Here is a 17,698-nt window from a genome sequence, read left to right as displayed (position 1 = left end):
GCCTGTGCATATAGTTATATAGTCATGTGATGCAGGTATAAATGACATAAAGCACTGGCTATCAAACGCATATTTATCAAACGCTGTCAAGCTTCAAAATGACAATAAACCACTATAAGCGTACTGTAACACAGTTGTAGCTTTTAAATTAAATACAGCCCTTTTAGACTATTAGCCATTTGATTTCATTGATGACAATATCAGTTTGTTTGTCACAAAGCCATGAAAACTTGGCAAAATACAAGCTTCACATTTTTAAAAAATGGCCCCATAGACTTGCATTTTAAGTGAATTAAGGACAAGTTAAACTTGTTTTATGTGGTAATATGTTGTACTGAATATAATAAAATAATGTATTTAACCCAAGAAGCATCTGCAGAGCTTTATATTTAGCTTTATTGGTTTACCCTGGTCACATGGTGATGTAGGTGCAGATTTGGATCGGTCCTCTTCTAACAGTGGGGATATGGGTGAGGGTTGTGGATCTGGACCCTGAGAGATCTGTGTGGAAAACAAGAACAAATCATCTTCATCATTCAATCATCATTATGTTTCAGGAGGCCTGATCGAGTGCTCGCTATAAAGACCGTTATGTCATCGGTAATCAGTGTATTTACTATCGTCTACAGCTGCATGGAGGAGAACGAGGCTTTTGACCTTTCAGTTCTACATGCCTACTTCTCTAGTGTGAACAAATAATTCCTGATGATTGTCGGTCTCTTACCTTTTTTCTCCTCTGGACGCTGCCGGAGAGTTTATCTGGAGTGACTCCGAGGTCGGACAGCACCTTGGCGATGCCCCTGGCGTCCACCCCACAGTTAGGAGCTACATTACTTTCACAACGCTTGTGCACATTCATCTTACAAACTGTGGACGTAGAAATGAAGGGAGACGGCATGAGAACTTACACTGTATTTCAATGCATGTTTGAATCTTGGAAGATTTGGGGATATAGCAGGGTTATTATCGTTTACTAAAACTACAACTAAAACCATGAGAAAACTTTCATTCCTTGAAATAAAATAAAATATAAAAAAAACTTAAACTTATTTTATTCCTAGTTTAACTTGAAAAAATACAATAAAAATGATACTAAATAACAATGGGTCAAAGTATTGTTTTCACAATGAAAGAGAGCACAACTTTTTCTTTTCTGTGACCTTTCTAGTAACCTTTTAAATATATATATACTCTAAATAATGGTGGGTTGTTTCAACCCATATTTGGGTTAAATATGGACAAACCCAACTATTGGTTTAAATTTTTTTATTGAAATTTGATCCAAACATGGGATGAAACAACCCAACATTATACAAAAAAATATATATATATATATATATATATATATATATATATATATATATATTTAATAGGGATTCTCAAATGCCAGTCTTTAATTAATATATTTAATTACAGAATAGAGCAAAAAAAAAAAAAAAAAAAAAAAAAACCATGAAATGACAAAATATTTAAAAAATCCCTGAAAAATTGGCAGCTTTTCCATGACTGTGGGAACCGTGTATCTATATTTCCCAGAATGCCACTCTTACCTTTGCACTGCAGCCCTTGCCGCAGCAGACCCCACAGTAATGAACCGCAGTGGTCACAGAACGTGAGGACTTTGTAGTTGTGAATCCGGAACTTATGAGGCATATTGACGCTGAAGCGCTGAGATCCCACCTGCAGGGGGCGATAGAGGATCAGAAAGATGCCTATGCAGTGATCACAAGCATTTTTACAGAGGAAAAACTCAAAACTCATTGTTTTTTTTTATTATTATTACTTACATCCAATATACTGTATATAGCTGTGGGTAGTGACACCCATTTAATAAAGCCAACACACACACTGATGTATGCTAACAGTAAAAATATGGTAGACTATATTATTTAACTCCAGAGGAAAGTTTTATATCTCAGGTGTTGCTCTTTATCTCAAGAGATATAATGGATGTTTCCTAAAATTAAGTAGACTAAAAATAGACTTAAACTGGAAAAAATGACCTCCAGGTCCATTTTCCTGCCGAGTTTTTCTCCAACCCTAATCAAATTCACCTGAACAAGCTTATAAAGGTCTTAAGGATTACTTAAAATGTTGTTGGTTGCATCCGAAATCCCATAATTCCCTACTGTAGAGTAAGCGAAAAACAGTATGTGACAACAAAAGAGTAGGCAAAAAGTACCCGAATGACCTATACTTCCGGCGAGATTCTGAAGTGGACACTATACCATCCCATGAGGCCACAGGAGAGGATCTATGAATGGCAGTGAAGCGACACAACTGATGCTGGTAGATCACATGATAATGACAACATAGTCTCGCATAGCCAGACCTTCAGACTGGCTGCAGAAGTTTTGGACTCCATAGCAGCTTTCATTGGCCAAGGACCAATCACAGTTAGTTTTTTTCCACGTCATGGTTAGGTGCGTGAAAATGTAATGTTGATGTCGTTGATTTTCGACTGTGTTCAACTCTTGGATGTATTTTAAAGAGTCTATGCCATGAACTTTACATACTTCACATAGGGCCTACTTTTGATTCTTATCAGCGCTCATTGTCACAGTAGTAAACACAACGGCTTTCTTCTTCTATGACGGGGTTTGGCATCAAGGGATCTTTGTTTACAGGCGGACCGTTAAAAAAATTACTCATACGTCTCCCGGACATCCTGTAGAATTCAACCAATAAGATGACGACTTCAAAAATCCTGAAGTATTTCTAGTTAAGTGTGCCTGCCATATGATAAGACATACAGCCAGCGGTTTGGGGCATGACGTCTGAGGCTGAGACAAATGACAACATGGCAAATGTGGTAAGTCAGGATTCCATTCATACTACATACACTCATACTATATAGATAGAACATACATTTTAGCTGTCATGAAGTAATTACTTATTCAAAATAAGTACCAAGACCTACTCGATTTGGGACGCAGCCATAGGGAGGTGAGTTTGATCAAGGTTTGAGCTAAACTCTGCAGGAAAGTGGACCTCGAGGGCCAGAGCTAGAGAACTTTGAAATTAAAGTGTAGATAGCATAACTCTAGGATAAATTCGTCTTTTTTTTTTTTCATTGCATCTTTGCAAATCTAAACACAGTTTGAAGACCTCTGTTACTGTTAAGACCTCTTCTGAAACTCAAGAAAAGATTTATGGGTTCTTTTTTTTCACAGGATAAACATCTGAAAAGCAGGAAATCTAAGCAAAAGTTTCTATTTTACTCTCATTGGTGAAAACATCTTAAATGAAAGTTATGAAAGAGACATCATGTGTGATTTTTCTACAGGTTCCTCTCACCTCCTCTGTGGTGTCCTCCTGTTTCTTCAGACCTGCACATTTAGTGATGATCAGCTCATGGCAGCGTTTATGAACTACACAGGTGCACACTGAGGGACAGAGACAAGGAGTCGACGAAATTAGCTTTACTTCACTTTTCGGATGTATTACTGAGCTCACAGATAAGAATGTTTTCAGCTAGAGTATAGATATGATATTTTTAGGAGGTTCCTGTCCATGCCAGAAGTTTCCTTCATTTCAGATTGTGAGCTAGTCACTGCTTAAAGGAATAATTCACCTAAAAATACAAATGATCCTATTATTTGTTCACCATGTATTTTGTTGTTTTATTCTGTGGAAGACAAAAGGGGAATTTTGAATAAAGTGTTCAAGTCGAACTGACTTCTCCAATGATATTTCTCTTGCGTTGTTATCTTGATAGCTCTTTTCCATACCTCAACAGTTCAATATGAATACAGCCGTCACATGATCATTCTTTTAAAATTTCTCTTTTGTGTTCCACTGAAAATACAATAAATATGTGGATAAGTAAATAATGACAGAATTGACATTTTGGTTGAGTTATTACTTTAATAGGAATGTTGATGTGTTTTGTTGCTTTAGATTTTGTTGCTAATATTTTCTATGAACAAGCAACCCGATATACCCGAACTCGAACAGAAACACTGATATGGAGAAATATTAAGAAAACTGAATTTTATCTACCTACCTTGGCACTGATACCCTTGCTTTCCTAATACACCCCTGTGAAGAGAAGGAGATCAGCTATTATTTGTCTTGAACAGTGACACTAAACACAACAGCATTTATTTTAGTATGCATTTAACAGTTCATAAATTAATTTTTAGAAAAACTGCTATGAGTCGTGGCCGCATTACCACCTTAGGTGTGCATTGTTTTCGAATAATTCAACAGCCCGTTGCCAATTATTCCTTACTTAAATTCCCTGTAGTCAATAATTGTATCCCTTAAAACTCATATTCAATCACCAAAATTACATATTTAAACGTTTTTTCCTGTGAATAAAAAAGTTCGTTGTGCCTTAAAATATTTGAATGCAACTCTACACCATTCATTTATTATACATGAATCCATTAATATGCTATTTAGCCCCGCCTCCACTCACGCCAGCTCAGAGATTCACTTAGCTAACTTACTGAGGGAAATGCTGCACAAAGGTATCGCTCTATACAACGTCGGTAATTAATATGATTAGCCTTTTGCTTTACCGTGTTATCAAACAGCTAATAATGTGTTGCTACTGTTACACAAACCATGTTCCCGTTCACCATCTCAATCTGCCTTCTAACAATCAGAAACGCTGTGAACAACTCAGAACGTCAGTGGAGAAAGGCATATACACTCACCTAAAGGATTATTAGGAACACCATACTAATACTGTGTTTGACCCCCTTTCGCCTTCAGAACTGCCTTAATTCTACGTGGCATTGATTCAACAAGGTGCTGAAAGCAATCTTTAGAAATGGTGGCCCATATTGATAGGATAGCATCTTGCAGTTGATGGACATTTGTGGGATGCACATCCAGGGCACGAATCTCCCGTTCCACCACATCCCAAATATGCTCTATTGGGTTGAGATCTGGTGACTGTGGGGGCCATTTTAGTACAGTGAACTCATTGTCATGTTCAAGAAACCAATTTGAAATGATTCGAGCTTTGTGACATGGTGCATTATCCTGCTGGAAGTAGCCATCAGAGGATGGGTACATGCTGGCCATAAAGGGATGGACATGGTCAGAAACAATGCTCAGGTAGGCCGTGGCATTTAAATGATGCCCAATTGGCACTAAGGGGCCTAAAGTGTGCCAAGAAAACATCCCCCACACCATAACACTACCACCACCAGCCTGCACAGTGGTAAAAAGGCATGATGGATCCATGTTCTCATTCTGTTTAGGCCAAATTCTGACTCTACCATCTGAATATCTCAACAGAAATTGAGACTCATCAGACCAGGCAACATTTTTCCAGTCTTCAACTGTTCAATTTTGGTGAGCTCTTGCAAATTGTAGCCTCTTTTGCCTATTTGTAGTGGAGATGAGTGGTACCCGGTGGGGTCTTCTGCTGTTGTAGGCCATCCGCCTCAAGGTTGTGCGTGTTGTGGCTTCACAAATGCTTTGCTGCATACCTCGGTTGTAACGAGTGGTTATTTCAGTCAAAGTTGCTCTTCTATCAGCTTGAATTCTCCTCTGACCTCTAGCATCATCAAGGCATTTTCGCCCACAGGACTGCCGCATACTGGATGTTTTTCCCTTTTCACACCATTCTTTGTAAACCCTAAAAATGGTTGTGCGTGAAAATCCCAGTAACTGAGCAGATTGTGAAATACTCAGACCGGCCCGTCTGGCACCAACAACCATGCCACGCTCAAAATTGCTTAAATCACCTTTCTTTCCCATTCTGACATTCAGTTTGGAGTTCAGGAGATTGTCTTAACCAGGACCACACCCCTAAATGCATTGAAGCAACTGCCATGTGATTGGTTGATTAGATAATTGCATTAATGAGAAATTGTACAGGTGTTCCTAATAATCCTTTAGGTGAGTGTAGTTCATCGTAACATGGTAATATACATCATACACCTGCTATATTGATAAATCTAGACGATTTTTCATATCAACGAAAAAGATACTGGGATAACCTGGCATCTCATCTCCCCTGCTAGTTCACTGTTAATGATATGCTAAAACCCGTCGGCATGTTGACGTGATTGGTTACAAGGTAGTTTGCGACGTCAGAAACCCCAGCGATTTCAAACCGCGTTTATGAGACTGTCTTTGGTTCACTGCAGTTTTAAGGAGAAAATACTCAGCAATAGTGTTGACTTATGAATTTGAACATGGTTTGTCTTACTTAAAGCATATTAAAAAAACACATAGGCATACAAACAACATTAAAAACTTGATTTTCACCACAGGGGGACTTTGATGCATTAATTATTAATGTTAACAAATAAGACCATACAGCAAAGTGTTCGCAATATGATTATGCAAAAGGAAATGCATATACAGTATGTGGACAAATATCCTCCTACGTTGAAAAATTGCTTACAGGAATTGTATCCTGGTAACTCTTTAGGAGAAAATAACTGTTCACAAATATAGATTTTATAGGGTGTGTGTTGTTATCCGCTGCCTTTCCCTTCAGTTTCAGTCCCACACATCATGTCTGCACCTTATCTTTAAAACAGCCATATTTTTTCTGTTCTCCAGAGAGGCGGCCGCGGGACACGGTGGTGCTCTTGTGCAGTGTGGAGGATGCCAGACACACTCAATACACACGTATTGTAGCACTGTCGCTCTGAGCCTCGGGGCTTTTCCTGAAGTTACCATGGAAACGCAGCCCTCTGAGGGGAAACCACCCGTGAACGGACTCGTGAGGAGGGACAGTGTACACTTGTTATGTCAAAACTCAGACGCGGGTTTACCAACAGACGCAGCTGTACAAACGGCACTCTACGCGGCTGTAAATATCAGCTGACGGTTGCTGTGGGACTCACCAGATGAAGTCGCGGCAGTGTGAGCAGTAGGTGGGCTGTCTCAGGTAGGTGGCCATGAACTTGTGCCCGTTGACTTGATGCACTCTCCTCCGGACAGCTCCCTGCCTCTTCCTGGGACGCATGCGTTCACGAAACACACGCTCCTCATTTTTGCAGCTTCCTGCTGCAAAACACACACAAATGCACAAACAGAAGTTAAAAAATGTAAACATTCAAAACCATTATTCAATAATGTGCACTTATTCATCAAGGTGCATGTAGTAACATTTTTCATACATATATATATATATATAGAGAGAGAGAGATACAGTATATATATATATATAATATACTGTATACAGTATATATATTACAAATTTAAGCCCACCAATGTCTGAGACACTCAGACTTACACAGCCCTAGGATGAAGACATCAAATCATATCAGTAGCCTTGAAAAAGCTGTTTAATTCTACATGGGGAGGGGTCACCATTTTGAAATCACATGACCAATCGATTACTATTCACTTAAAAAAACCTTATTGTCAGACACTTTTATTTGCTGAATAAATTAATCATCATGACAAACATACATTTGAGAGGGTATTTGTTAACATATGTGACCCTGGGTCACAAAACCAGTCACAAGTCGCACAGGTATATTTGTGGCAATAGCCAACAATACATTGTATGGGTCAAAATTATTGATTTTGCTTTTATGCCAAAAATCATTAGGATATTAAGTAAAGATTATGTTCCATGAAGATATTTTGTAAATTTATAAATATATAAAACTGTAAATATATGAAAACCTTTATTTTTTTGAGTAGATGCAGCACAATCGCGAACATAAATGGACAACTTTTTTCATGCCGATTTTCTCAATGTTTCGATATTTTTGCACCCTCAGATTCCAGATTTTCAAATAGTTGTATCTGTATGTACTAGATGTATACCATACATCAATGAAAAGCTTATTTAATCAGCTTTCAGGTGATGTATAAATCTCAATTTAAAAAAATGTACCCATGTGACTGGTTTTGTGGTCCAGGGTCATATATATAGAAGACCATGTTAGCCGTTTATGTTAATATTTATACTAACGTAAAGTTAATAAGAAAAACCACAAAAGCAAACAGAGAATTAGCTTGTTTCTTCTAAAGCTTAAAGTAGCTTCAAGCATTTCTTTCTAGACTACCTGATATCACTCAACTATGTATCCTGAGATATCACATCTGTCCCTATGACAGACGCCAGTTCAACCAATCAGAAGACTGATTGGTACTCTGTAGGCCACTAACAGTACTTGTAAGGGAATAGTTCACTCAAAAATGACAATTGTGTCATCATTTGCTCACCCTACTATCCCAGGTTAAACAAATTGTTAATTTTTTTTTTTGAGTAAACTAATCCATTAACTGTGTGTTTTTCTGTTTGTGTGTTATGAGGCGCCGTGCAGAGGCAGTGATCAATAAACCGGGGGGCATGACTGTGACAATGAGGAAAAGAAACAAGGCCACAGGGATAGAGCTCCACTCTTTCTCTCTCTTCTTCTCATTCTCTCTGTGGAGCATGAGAACTGTGATCACTCCTGAGTATTCCCTTATGTCAATGTATCCGTCTGCTGCAGTCACACTTCTCAGCCCTGAGAGAAAGAGAAGGAGAGAGGCTGGACTTGGAGTCACAAAATGACAAAGCAACTTGTGTCAAACTGGCAGGCCGACAGTCATCTCCTGTTATTAATAAAGCCATTGTGTGTGTGTGTGTGTGTGTGTGTGTGTGTGTGTGTGTGTGTGTGTGTGTGTGTGTGTGTGTGTGTGTGTGTGTTTTAAAGCTCTTTTTGCCAGCCGAAAAAGAAACCGAGCCAGGCAGCACTGCTGTGCATAGCAAAAAACCTTTGACATCAACAGTAGAAGAGAGAGTGCAGGAGAACAAACCTCTTCCCTTTAGACTAAACAATCAGCGATCCAAAACATGCCGAATATCATGCATAATTATATTAACATGCTATTTATTCAAATTAAATCACATCATTTCAGGAGTTTGAAACTCTTTATAGTTTCCCTTTTTTTCTGAGAAACTCCAAACGAACTTCGCTTTGGCCTGCTTTTGTTTGAAATTATGTCACACCAGTTCATTCTTCGAATTTGCTTGAAGTATATCAATGCCTTAAACAAATAATACAATTTCTTGTAGTTTTTCGTTAGTAATAAAAGTTGTTCAGCTATTATAATTATTAACAGTCATCTTTTCAGACCATTAGTCAGCGAATATTCAGAAGAACTGCTGATTGCTCACTAAAACCCAGCTCACTAACAGATTGTCAATTCAAGTCATTTCAAGTTCATTTAGATTCAGATGTGACAGAACATGATAATATTCATTTAACCCACTAAACCATTCATTTACACCAGTTACAGACCTATTTAGGCTGATTTGCCCAACTGTTGAGAGCACGAGAGAAGTATTATCGCATTGACAGGAAAATGATCATATTGATCAAGAGAACATGATAGACATGATAGACATTACTGCATTGACAAGCCAACCGTAGCGAGGAGGAGGCATGTGACTTTGGGAGAACATGAAGATGGTCCTCACTGCAGAACAAGAAATCCAGGGGGAGGAGTTGGATCCAGATCCAACTCCTCCCATCTTACATATACCTAAACCTACCCATCTCCGCCCCCTGGTCCCTAACCCCACCCTAATCCTACCCATCTCCACCCATTACACCGTGTCCTAACTACACGCGACGCGATAAAATTCCAGCGACAGCAAGTGTGTCTGTCCACACTAGACGCGACGCGACTGTGAGACGCCACGCGTCAATCAAAAATCACAGCCATTCAGAACAGCGTGTGGGCGGAGTCTCTCTGTGAAAGCGCACTGCTGGCCCGCACTCGCATTGGAAATGGGTAAGGACATAATCAAATCAAGAAATAACATTATTAAAAATCAAAACATTAACAAAATATACTCATTGACTAATTTTGTTATGAAGAACAGTTGCATGTTTGCATAGAATTCAGTTTGAACGCTATATTATATGCTTTCAAAATCTGAGGTAAATGATCCATTATCGCTTGTGGCACAGTGACCTATTTTTAACTAAAAATAAATAATGTGTACTCATAACCAGTGTAATTTCTTGACACGCAGAACTTCCATCCAATGAGATCTCTGTGTGGGCGGATCTGTCAGCCGCGACGTCGCAGAAATAGGAACCGTTTCTAAATTAGAAACTTCGCGTGTCGCCGTCGCGTCTGGTTAGGACAAAATCTCTGATTAACATGGAAAAGATACCTTTTATCGCGTGTCGCGGCGTCGCGTCGCGTGTAGTTAGGACACGGTGTTAGATCTGGATCCAACTCCCTGGATCTTGTGTACTGCAATGAGGTGCTACTGAGAACATGGGCCATTTGGTCTGGCATCCCGACTAGCCTGATTCAGCAACATTGACTCAACCAATGACAATTTGTTTACCCGACCAATGGAAGACAACATGGATTATTTAGAAAACCTGTTTGAAAACAGTCAATGTCTCAGTATAGGCACAGAAAGAACACACTTCCCCAGTAACACAAAATGATACACTTCACATTTAAAAACGCTCCACAGTGAGTTTGAGTCTAAATGATGGGGATTAGATATGTGCAGCAGTTACAGGGCTGGTCTTGTTCTAACCACCATCTAAGGACAATGGACCAGTGGCGCGTGTCTAGTCTCACAGGAGACTGAAGTGAGTCGGCCTCATATGCATCACCCACATCCTCCTCTCAACTGCTTGTAATGAAAGAGAGAGAGAAAGAGAGACAAGAAACAGATGTAGTAGCTCATACTATCTCAGTAGGATATGGCTGGTCATTTATCAGCTCTCACTCATTAACACTCGGTGAGGGTGAGAAGAACTCGGCACACAGAAGCCTTCAGATTTAAGATCATATAAAACCAAAGGTTATGTTATTTACATTCTTAAATGGGTCATAAATTGAGCAATACAATTTTCCTTGATCTTTTGACATTTAAGAAGTCACTGTGCTATAAAAATATCCTGCAACTTTCAGAACTCAAAACGTCCTTGTTAGTCCTAAAACAGCTTTTATTGAAACCAAACTCAGAAAACTTCTAGTTTCGGATTTTGTCACATTAATACGTCATAGTGCGACGAAAGACTACTTCTGGAGAAGATCAATGCCTATTTCTACATCACTGCCTCTTTAGCCCCGCCCACCGATTCATGCATGTCATGTACCGGTAGTTGTAAATATGAGACAGACGCAAATACAGGATTACTCCAGCAACAAAACGATAGAGATGCCTTTGAGGATTACACGACATTTTGAAGTGCCAAGTTGTGCATTGCCATCCATGTGATCAAAGTTTGAGTCAGATAGCATCAGATAGCATCAGTAAGACACTGTTCGTTTGTTCGCTTCATTTTTACCGCAGATTCATTTTTAAACTAGACACATTTCGAAGAAGACTGAAAATAAAAAATGATGCAGTGCACACTATTGGATCCGACAGCAATGTTGCAACACACGTGTGCGAGTAACAGTGTATTTCCCATGTGTCACTATTGCTTTGTCTGATACAGATTGTTTGATATGTACTGAGTATTTATACTGTACCACTGCAGTCTGCAATTATTTGTGTTGATTTGTCTTATTGTGTAGTTTCATCATATTATTCTAAAATAAAAAGGGTATTAAAATGTAACAACTGTATCTACCATTGAAACAACTTTTCTGCTGACCTACCCAAAGCCGTGTAAACAGGGGAAAAAATCAACTATATTTGTACAGTTTATGAAGAAAATGTCACTGCTACCTGCTTTTGCAAAAGTTGTGCTATTTTCACTTTTTTATTAGTGCTTTCAAATTGAGTAATAGCGATTAATCGGATCTAACATAAAAGTTTGTAAATATATAATATGTGTATACACATACACATAAGCCACGTCAATTAGTATTTAAGAAATCTGAATTGTTGATGTTTGTGGATATATGCATGTATCTCTTTATGTGTGAGTGTGTGTATAGTGAGTGCTATACATTGATCTGAAGGTCAAAGTTTAAAAAGCATGTGTACAAGAGAATTATTCAACAGGAAAACACTTTGCATGGCCACTTAGATTTCTACATATAATTAATGACTTAAATTTCACCCTCTGGCAACCATTGCCTGGCTACATGCAAAAGCTGCCTAGCAACAGGTGTAGGACAGGGACTGTCAATGGAATTAGACACATTAATTACACCATTAATCATATTGATGATTAACAGCGGAACTCTGTCTCATTCATTTAAGTCAAGTCAAATTTATTTGTAAAGCACTTTTCACAATTTACATTGTTTCAAATGAGCTTTACGGAAAATCATGATAATGTTTATAATACCTTAATATCTTCATGCTTTATAGTCACATTTTACAGATAATATATATCCAACTTTATAAAGAGAACTGTGCTATAACAGTTTACATTTTGTGACCATATAAATCGCTCAGCAGAGATATGCTATATACAGTTAGTATACTGTTTTATGTGAATGTACTGTATGTAGGTAAAATAGAATGTACTATAAATATATAATCAACTGATAATATAATTAACATTTTTCAACAATAACAATCATTCAGTAATATAGTTCACATTTTTCAATGGTATAACAATCGAGCAGTTGAAATTAGCTATAAATGAATATATTCCTTATTCTTCTTCTTGTAGATGTCACCAGTCTTTGGAAATATACTATTGATTTCCACTCACAACCAAAATGTACAACATTAATCGCTAATTACACACGCCTATATCAATATTAGATAGTGAAAAGAAAGCAGAGTTCACCCCGAGTCACTTTTCCCAAGCCCCCTATTTCACAGGACTTTAACACAGGACAGCAGGCCCAGGGCAATTAAACCTGCACTCATATATCAGAGCAGCTCAATGAAGTCTTTGACCTAAAGCAGTGTGTTTTAATTACTATAATTTACTCAGTGATCAGTCTTTAAAGAACTAACACGTGTCAAACAACTATAAAATCAGCATTCAACAACTTCAGGTAACAGGTTTCAGGATATTAGTTGTAATTAAAAGGGATATATAGTTCATGCAAAAATTACTCAACCTCATGTCGTTCCAAAGCCGTGAGACTCTTGTTCATCTTCGGGACAAAAAGCGAGATTTTTTTGATGAAATCGGAGACCTTTCTTTCCTTCCATTGACAGCTACACAACTGACACTTAAACGCTTCAAACAGTTCAATAAGAGATCGTAAAAGTAATACACTTATCATGTTCAGCTGTGCACTCATGAATCACCATCATCATCCCCTGTATATGTTCAGTTTTCTGTCAGTTTAGTGTCCGGTGTATAGTGGATCTATAGTGGATGTGTTTTATGTTGCTCTGTTCCTGTTTGGATTACCCATTGGATTTATTAAATATTATCTATTTGCCTTCATCTTCATCTTCGTGTGCGTTTATACAACCACCCCCGTGACAGAACACCGGACCAACAAAAGTTAATACGTGTGGTTTGTGAGATTTTCTTTTCTTTTTTCTGTGTTCTGTATTTTTGTTCTGTTGTCACCCCTGCTAGCATTATGGACTTTCCAGCAGTTAAACTCTTGTGCCTTGAGCAGGGAGAATGCTCCCTCGAAGAACATTTAAAGGAGTTTTTGGACCTCGCCCATCAAACCACCTTCCCGGACGACTGCCGATCTCAACGCCACCACACGAGCACAGTTGTCCGGGTAGGTTCCTCGAGGGAGCTTTGCGACATATGTGGAGTGGGTGCTCCCCATCCAGTGCCCAGCCAGAACCACCCAGACGACAAGGATCGGCGGTACTAGCCCACGCCCCCAAGAGCGACCGAGGATCACATCAGTCGGTCTTCTGCCGGTCTCGCTGGCCCTGCCCAGCCGCCCTCTCCCACTACCTCTTCAGACAATATCAAATTGCCTTCTTTTTTTTTAGCATTGGTCTTCAGTCTTTTCTCCAGTCTCCAGGCATCAGTGCCACCCAGTTATCACCGTCTCAGTAGCGAGGAACCACCTCAAACCTATTGGGAGCCCCATCTCCTCCTGGGCATTAGGAGCCAAGGCTCCTCCCCCAGCCTCTGTGCGCTACAATCTGCCTCGACCCGTCGCCTTGGCTCCTGCGCAGCTCCTTCCGCCCTCGACCTCAGAGTGGACCATTTGGCCATGCCGTACTCCCTCGGCACGTCAGCTCCACCTAGGTCAGACATCGCTTTGCCTCCACTGCGGACCTGCAGACTGTTCGCTGCTCTCTGGTCCTCCACTCTTTTTGGCTGCGGCTTGCTCCGCCCTACCTCAGACTCCGCCTTCGGGCGCTCCAACTTGCCCTCAGACCTCCGGATCCCCACCTCGTTCTGAGGAGGTCATCGCTCCGGCTCCATCGCGGCCACCTAGATCGCGTCATCTGTCCACCACCTCGGCTCATCGGCTGCATGGTGGGCTCCATCTCGTCGTGATTGTCTCCGCTCATCCCCATGGTGGCCCTCATCAACAGTATTCCTCCATGGCTCCTCCCTCCATCAACGCTGCCATGGGACACTCCCCTGGCCGAGGCCTGGATGATCACCCCCTGCTCAAAGAAGACTTGAAATCTTGTGACTTCAGAAGACTTGGAATATAGAGTGTAATTCAAATGGACTGTTCTTATGGTGTTTTTTTATTTATTGGAGTTGGACAGTAGAAATCACCATCCACTGTCGTTGTATGAAAAAGAGAAGCTTAGACATTCTGCATAACATCTCCTTTTTTGTTTCACTGAAGAAAGAAAATAAAATGTTCAGTTTCGGAGAGGTAATCTTTTAATAATTCACCTTCTGGATGCATGTGAGAGAAGGTAAAAGAGAGATAAAACATCTGTATATGATTAATGGACTGAAGTTAAACTTCAAAGTTGTCTGAAAGACCCAGTGAGATAAAAACATCAAACCAGGGGACACTACAGAGGTGACATAAGAACGAGAGCACAAACAAAGCATGCAAACACAGCAGGGAGGGAGGCACGTGACTGGGGGTGTATTTTAGTGAGCTGTCAGGTGGAGTACAGGTGGAGTAAGTGTGCACACTCAGCAAAACCCTCATACACTAAACCTGCTTTTGAAAAGGATCTGTGTATTGTCCCACAGCAAAACAAAAAATAAATATAGACAAATCTGCATCCAGATATTAAAATTTTCAGGTATCCATCACCCTGACACAGATATAAAAGCTGAGCAGCATGAAACTGCAAACCATGTTAGTTGACTAAACAAGCTGTTTAGAGAATTCACATTTGACCCCTAAATGCATGAGAGGGACATATCGTCCACATTTACAACATTTAGTTACTTACACTACTGTTCAAAAGTTTGGGGTCAGTAAGATTTATTTAAAAGAGAATTTAATACTTAGCATTAAAGTGACACCAAAGACATTAAGGCTATTTCTGTCAGGATCACTATCGTCAAATACGATTGGCATTAGCATACAGCTTGGATTGGCGGTATGGTTCTGTTCTGGGCAAGAACTCCCTGTGCATCCGTGCAGCCTAGCATGGATAAGAGCAGGGAGAGCAGCAATAACCCCTCTTAGGGTAAACAGAACCAACATGAGAGTAAGGTAAACCAACACCAACATGATTGCAGATATCATTAATTCAAGATTAAAGCTCCAGTCCGTAACTTTTTTAAGTTAAAAATAATCCAAAATAATTATATTAAAAAAAACATATTCTGCCAGTGGTCAAAACTATCTGCTTGCCATAGCTAGATTCAAAACGGTTAGCTTGTAATAATGATTTTAATTCCAGTGGTACTGGTGGGTTTCCGCGGGAAATTCGAGCATGTCTTTGCGTCATGACGTCACACCCGTACACATAAAGAAGGAGTTTCGGCTAGCCGGCTATACTGCGCGTGACGAGATGTTTAGATGTATAGGCTTTTCTCGCAGCACTTTACATAATTAAACTTATGGCATCCAGAAAGATCCAGACAACAATCATCAGTGTCAACTGGAGATTCAGCAGTTATAAAACCCAAAAGACTTCGTACTTCGGATTTAAGGTGGCTAGAGAAAGAGAAAGAAACCGTCTCATGCGAACACAAGGATTTAAACATCGGCGGGGCTTTTGAAAAGTGCGTGAACTCCGTGTTTTGAAGGGGTTCAAAACGGAAGAAGAGACGGCCTTTTTCTGCTGAACAAGTAAGACATTTCAATAGTTCAATCGTGTAACAGTACGTTTTCTTAATTCACACAGTTATGGAGTTTCCTTTGTTGTGACTTTCTCGTTCTGCTATTATGGAGAATATGAATTCTGAACTACACAGGTAGCTGCTAACCATAAAACACATTACATTTAACATTAGTCACGCAATGCTGATGTTGTTAACATGAACAATTTGAGAACAAAGTAGGCTATAATTTGCACGGTTGCTGTAAATCGCGTTGATTAAATCTAACGAAGCTTATCGTGTCGAATGCTTTTTCCCCCTTAGTTGGTCAGAACAAAAATGGATTTTACTTACTTGTTCAGAAGACATTTTCTTATGAAAATTCTTATGTTGGTCAAACTTTCAAAAAGTGAATCTGTGATTCTGTATGACAGTATCCACACAGCGCGGTGACTGACAGCAGCACTCGCCTGTGTTCATCCGCGCTGTTTCATGCCGATTTACAACCCACGTAAAGATAATAATTCCGCGAATCACTGCAGTTACAGATTTAGAACAGAGAGATGGCGACAAAGAGGAAAAGATACGGACTGCAGCTTTAATGTACAACATTTAAAGTACAACATAATTCGAGAATTTATTCTGATTCAACGGGAATCAGAATGCTTTACTGAATGACGAGAGGAGGAGCTGGGGATGGAGGAGGGTAATTCGCCTTTGGCTAAGCCCCGCCCCCCTTAGTTACTGTTGCTACGTCCGACAAACAAACTTCATATGGGCTCTGGTATCAACATGGCTTATGCTGTGACGGCTCTTCCTGCTGAAAATGTATCAAACTTTTATAAAGCAGCAAATAAAGTGTCCAATAGAAGTAGGCAAAAGGGGCTGCAATATACGTTGGAAGGCTATATTAACGACAAACAGGTGAAACGCAAGGAACAACAAGGCATCCAAATAGAGGCAAAAGCATACCGGTCACAGTCAAAAAATGAACCACCGCATATCCTATTAATCGAGACGGAGGCTGGGACTAACAATATCAAGGAGCAACACTGTTCATGCAAAGCTGGGTAGGTCTCTATTCATTTCTATAATCGTTATTACAAAACAACGGACTACGCGAGTATAACGTTGTATTTATTAGCACCGTGTGCTAGCTAGACGACACTTGTCAGGATTTGACTTCCTGAAAAAATGGACACCCCCCTCCAACCTCTCTGGGAAACGCGTATCTGTGTTACAAATGCCCCAGGCACAACGTTTAACCATATTTTTGATAAAACTACGACGGCAATAGCCTGCCGAGACCAAAAATATGAGACGCCTGTGTTAAAGTCAATGGAGCGCTGTGAAAAAGTGTCGGACCACTGTGGGAGCTCGTTCTTGGCTGCGTTGTGATTGGTCAATCTACATTCTAGGGTGTGGCTTAGCCAAAGGCGAATTAGCTCCTGCTGTTTAATATATAAAAAATACGAAAGGAGCTTATATATATGTATACAGTGATAGGCGTCGTATTCCCATAGGTAGACGTGGATCAGCTGAGCGTCAGCTGATGCGAGCTTGACTAACGTGACCTGCCAGAATTGACGCTACGCTTAATTTGTTACAAAAAAAAGATTTCTATTTCAAATAAATGCTGTTCATTAAACTTTTATCATAAAAGAATCCTGAAAAAAGTATACCAGTTTCTACAAAAATATTAAGTAGCACTAACG

General features: G+C 39.7%; 1 protein-coding gene across 2 annotated transcripts in view; it reads right to left on the bottom strand.

Annotated features, from left to right (window-relative positions):
- Positions 1-17,698, bottom strand: part of prkceb (protein kinase C, epsilon b) — a 114,784-nt gene that overhangs the window by 58,746 nt on the left and 38,340 nt on the right. The window contains exons 3-8 of one of the 2 annotated variants that reach the window (XM_056272471.1): positions 6,819-6,978; positions 4,007-4,041; positions 3,298-3,386; positions 1,551-1,680; positions 725-867; positions 408-501 (exon numbers count right to left, since the gene is read on the bottom strand). In XM_056272471.1, coding sequence (XP_056128446.1) covers positions 408-501; positions 725-867; positions 1,551-1,680; positions 3,298-3,386; positions 4,007-4,041; positions 6,819-6,978 — 651 coding nt within the window. Of the gene's footprint in view, positions 1-407; positions 502-724; positions 868-1,550; positions 1,681-3,297; positions 3,387-4,006; positions 4,042-6,818; positions 6,982-17,698 lie in introns of both variants that reach the window. The other variant, XM_056272470.1, reaches the window with a different exon arrangement.

Source organism: Rhinichthys klamathensis, unplaced genomic scaffold (assembly GCF_029890125.1).
Source record: "Rhinichthys klamathensis goyatoka isolate OS25496 unplaced genomic scaffold, OSU_Roscu_1.1 h1tg000338l_1, whole genome shotgun sequence".
Taxonomy (NCBI): domain Eukaryota; kingdom Metazoa; phylum Chordata; class Actinopteri; order Cypriniformes; family Leuciscidae; genus Rhinichthys; species Rhinichthys klamathensis.
Note: the sequence above shows the minus strand (reverse complement) of the source record. Positions and strands in the feature narration are given on the sequence as shown.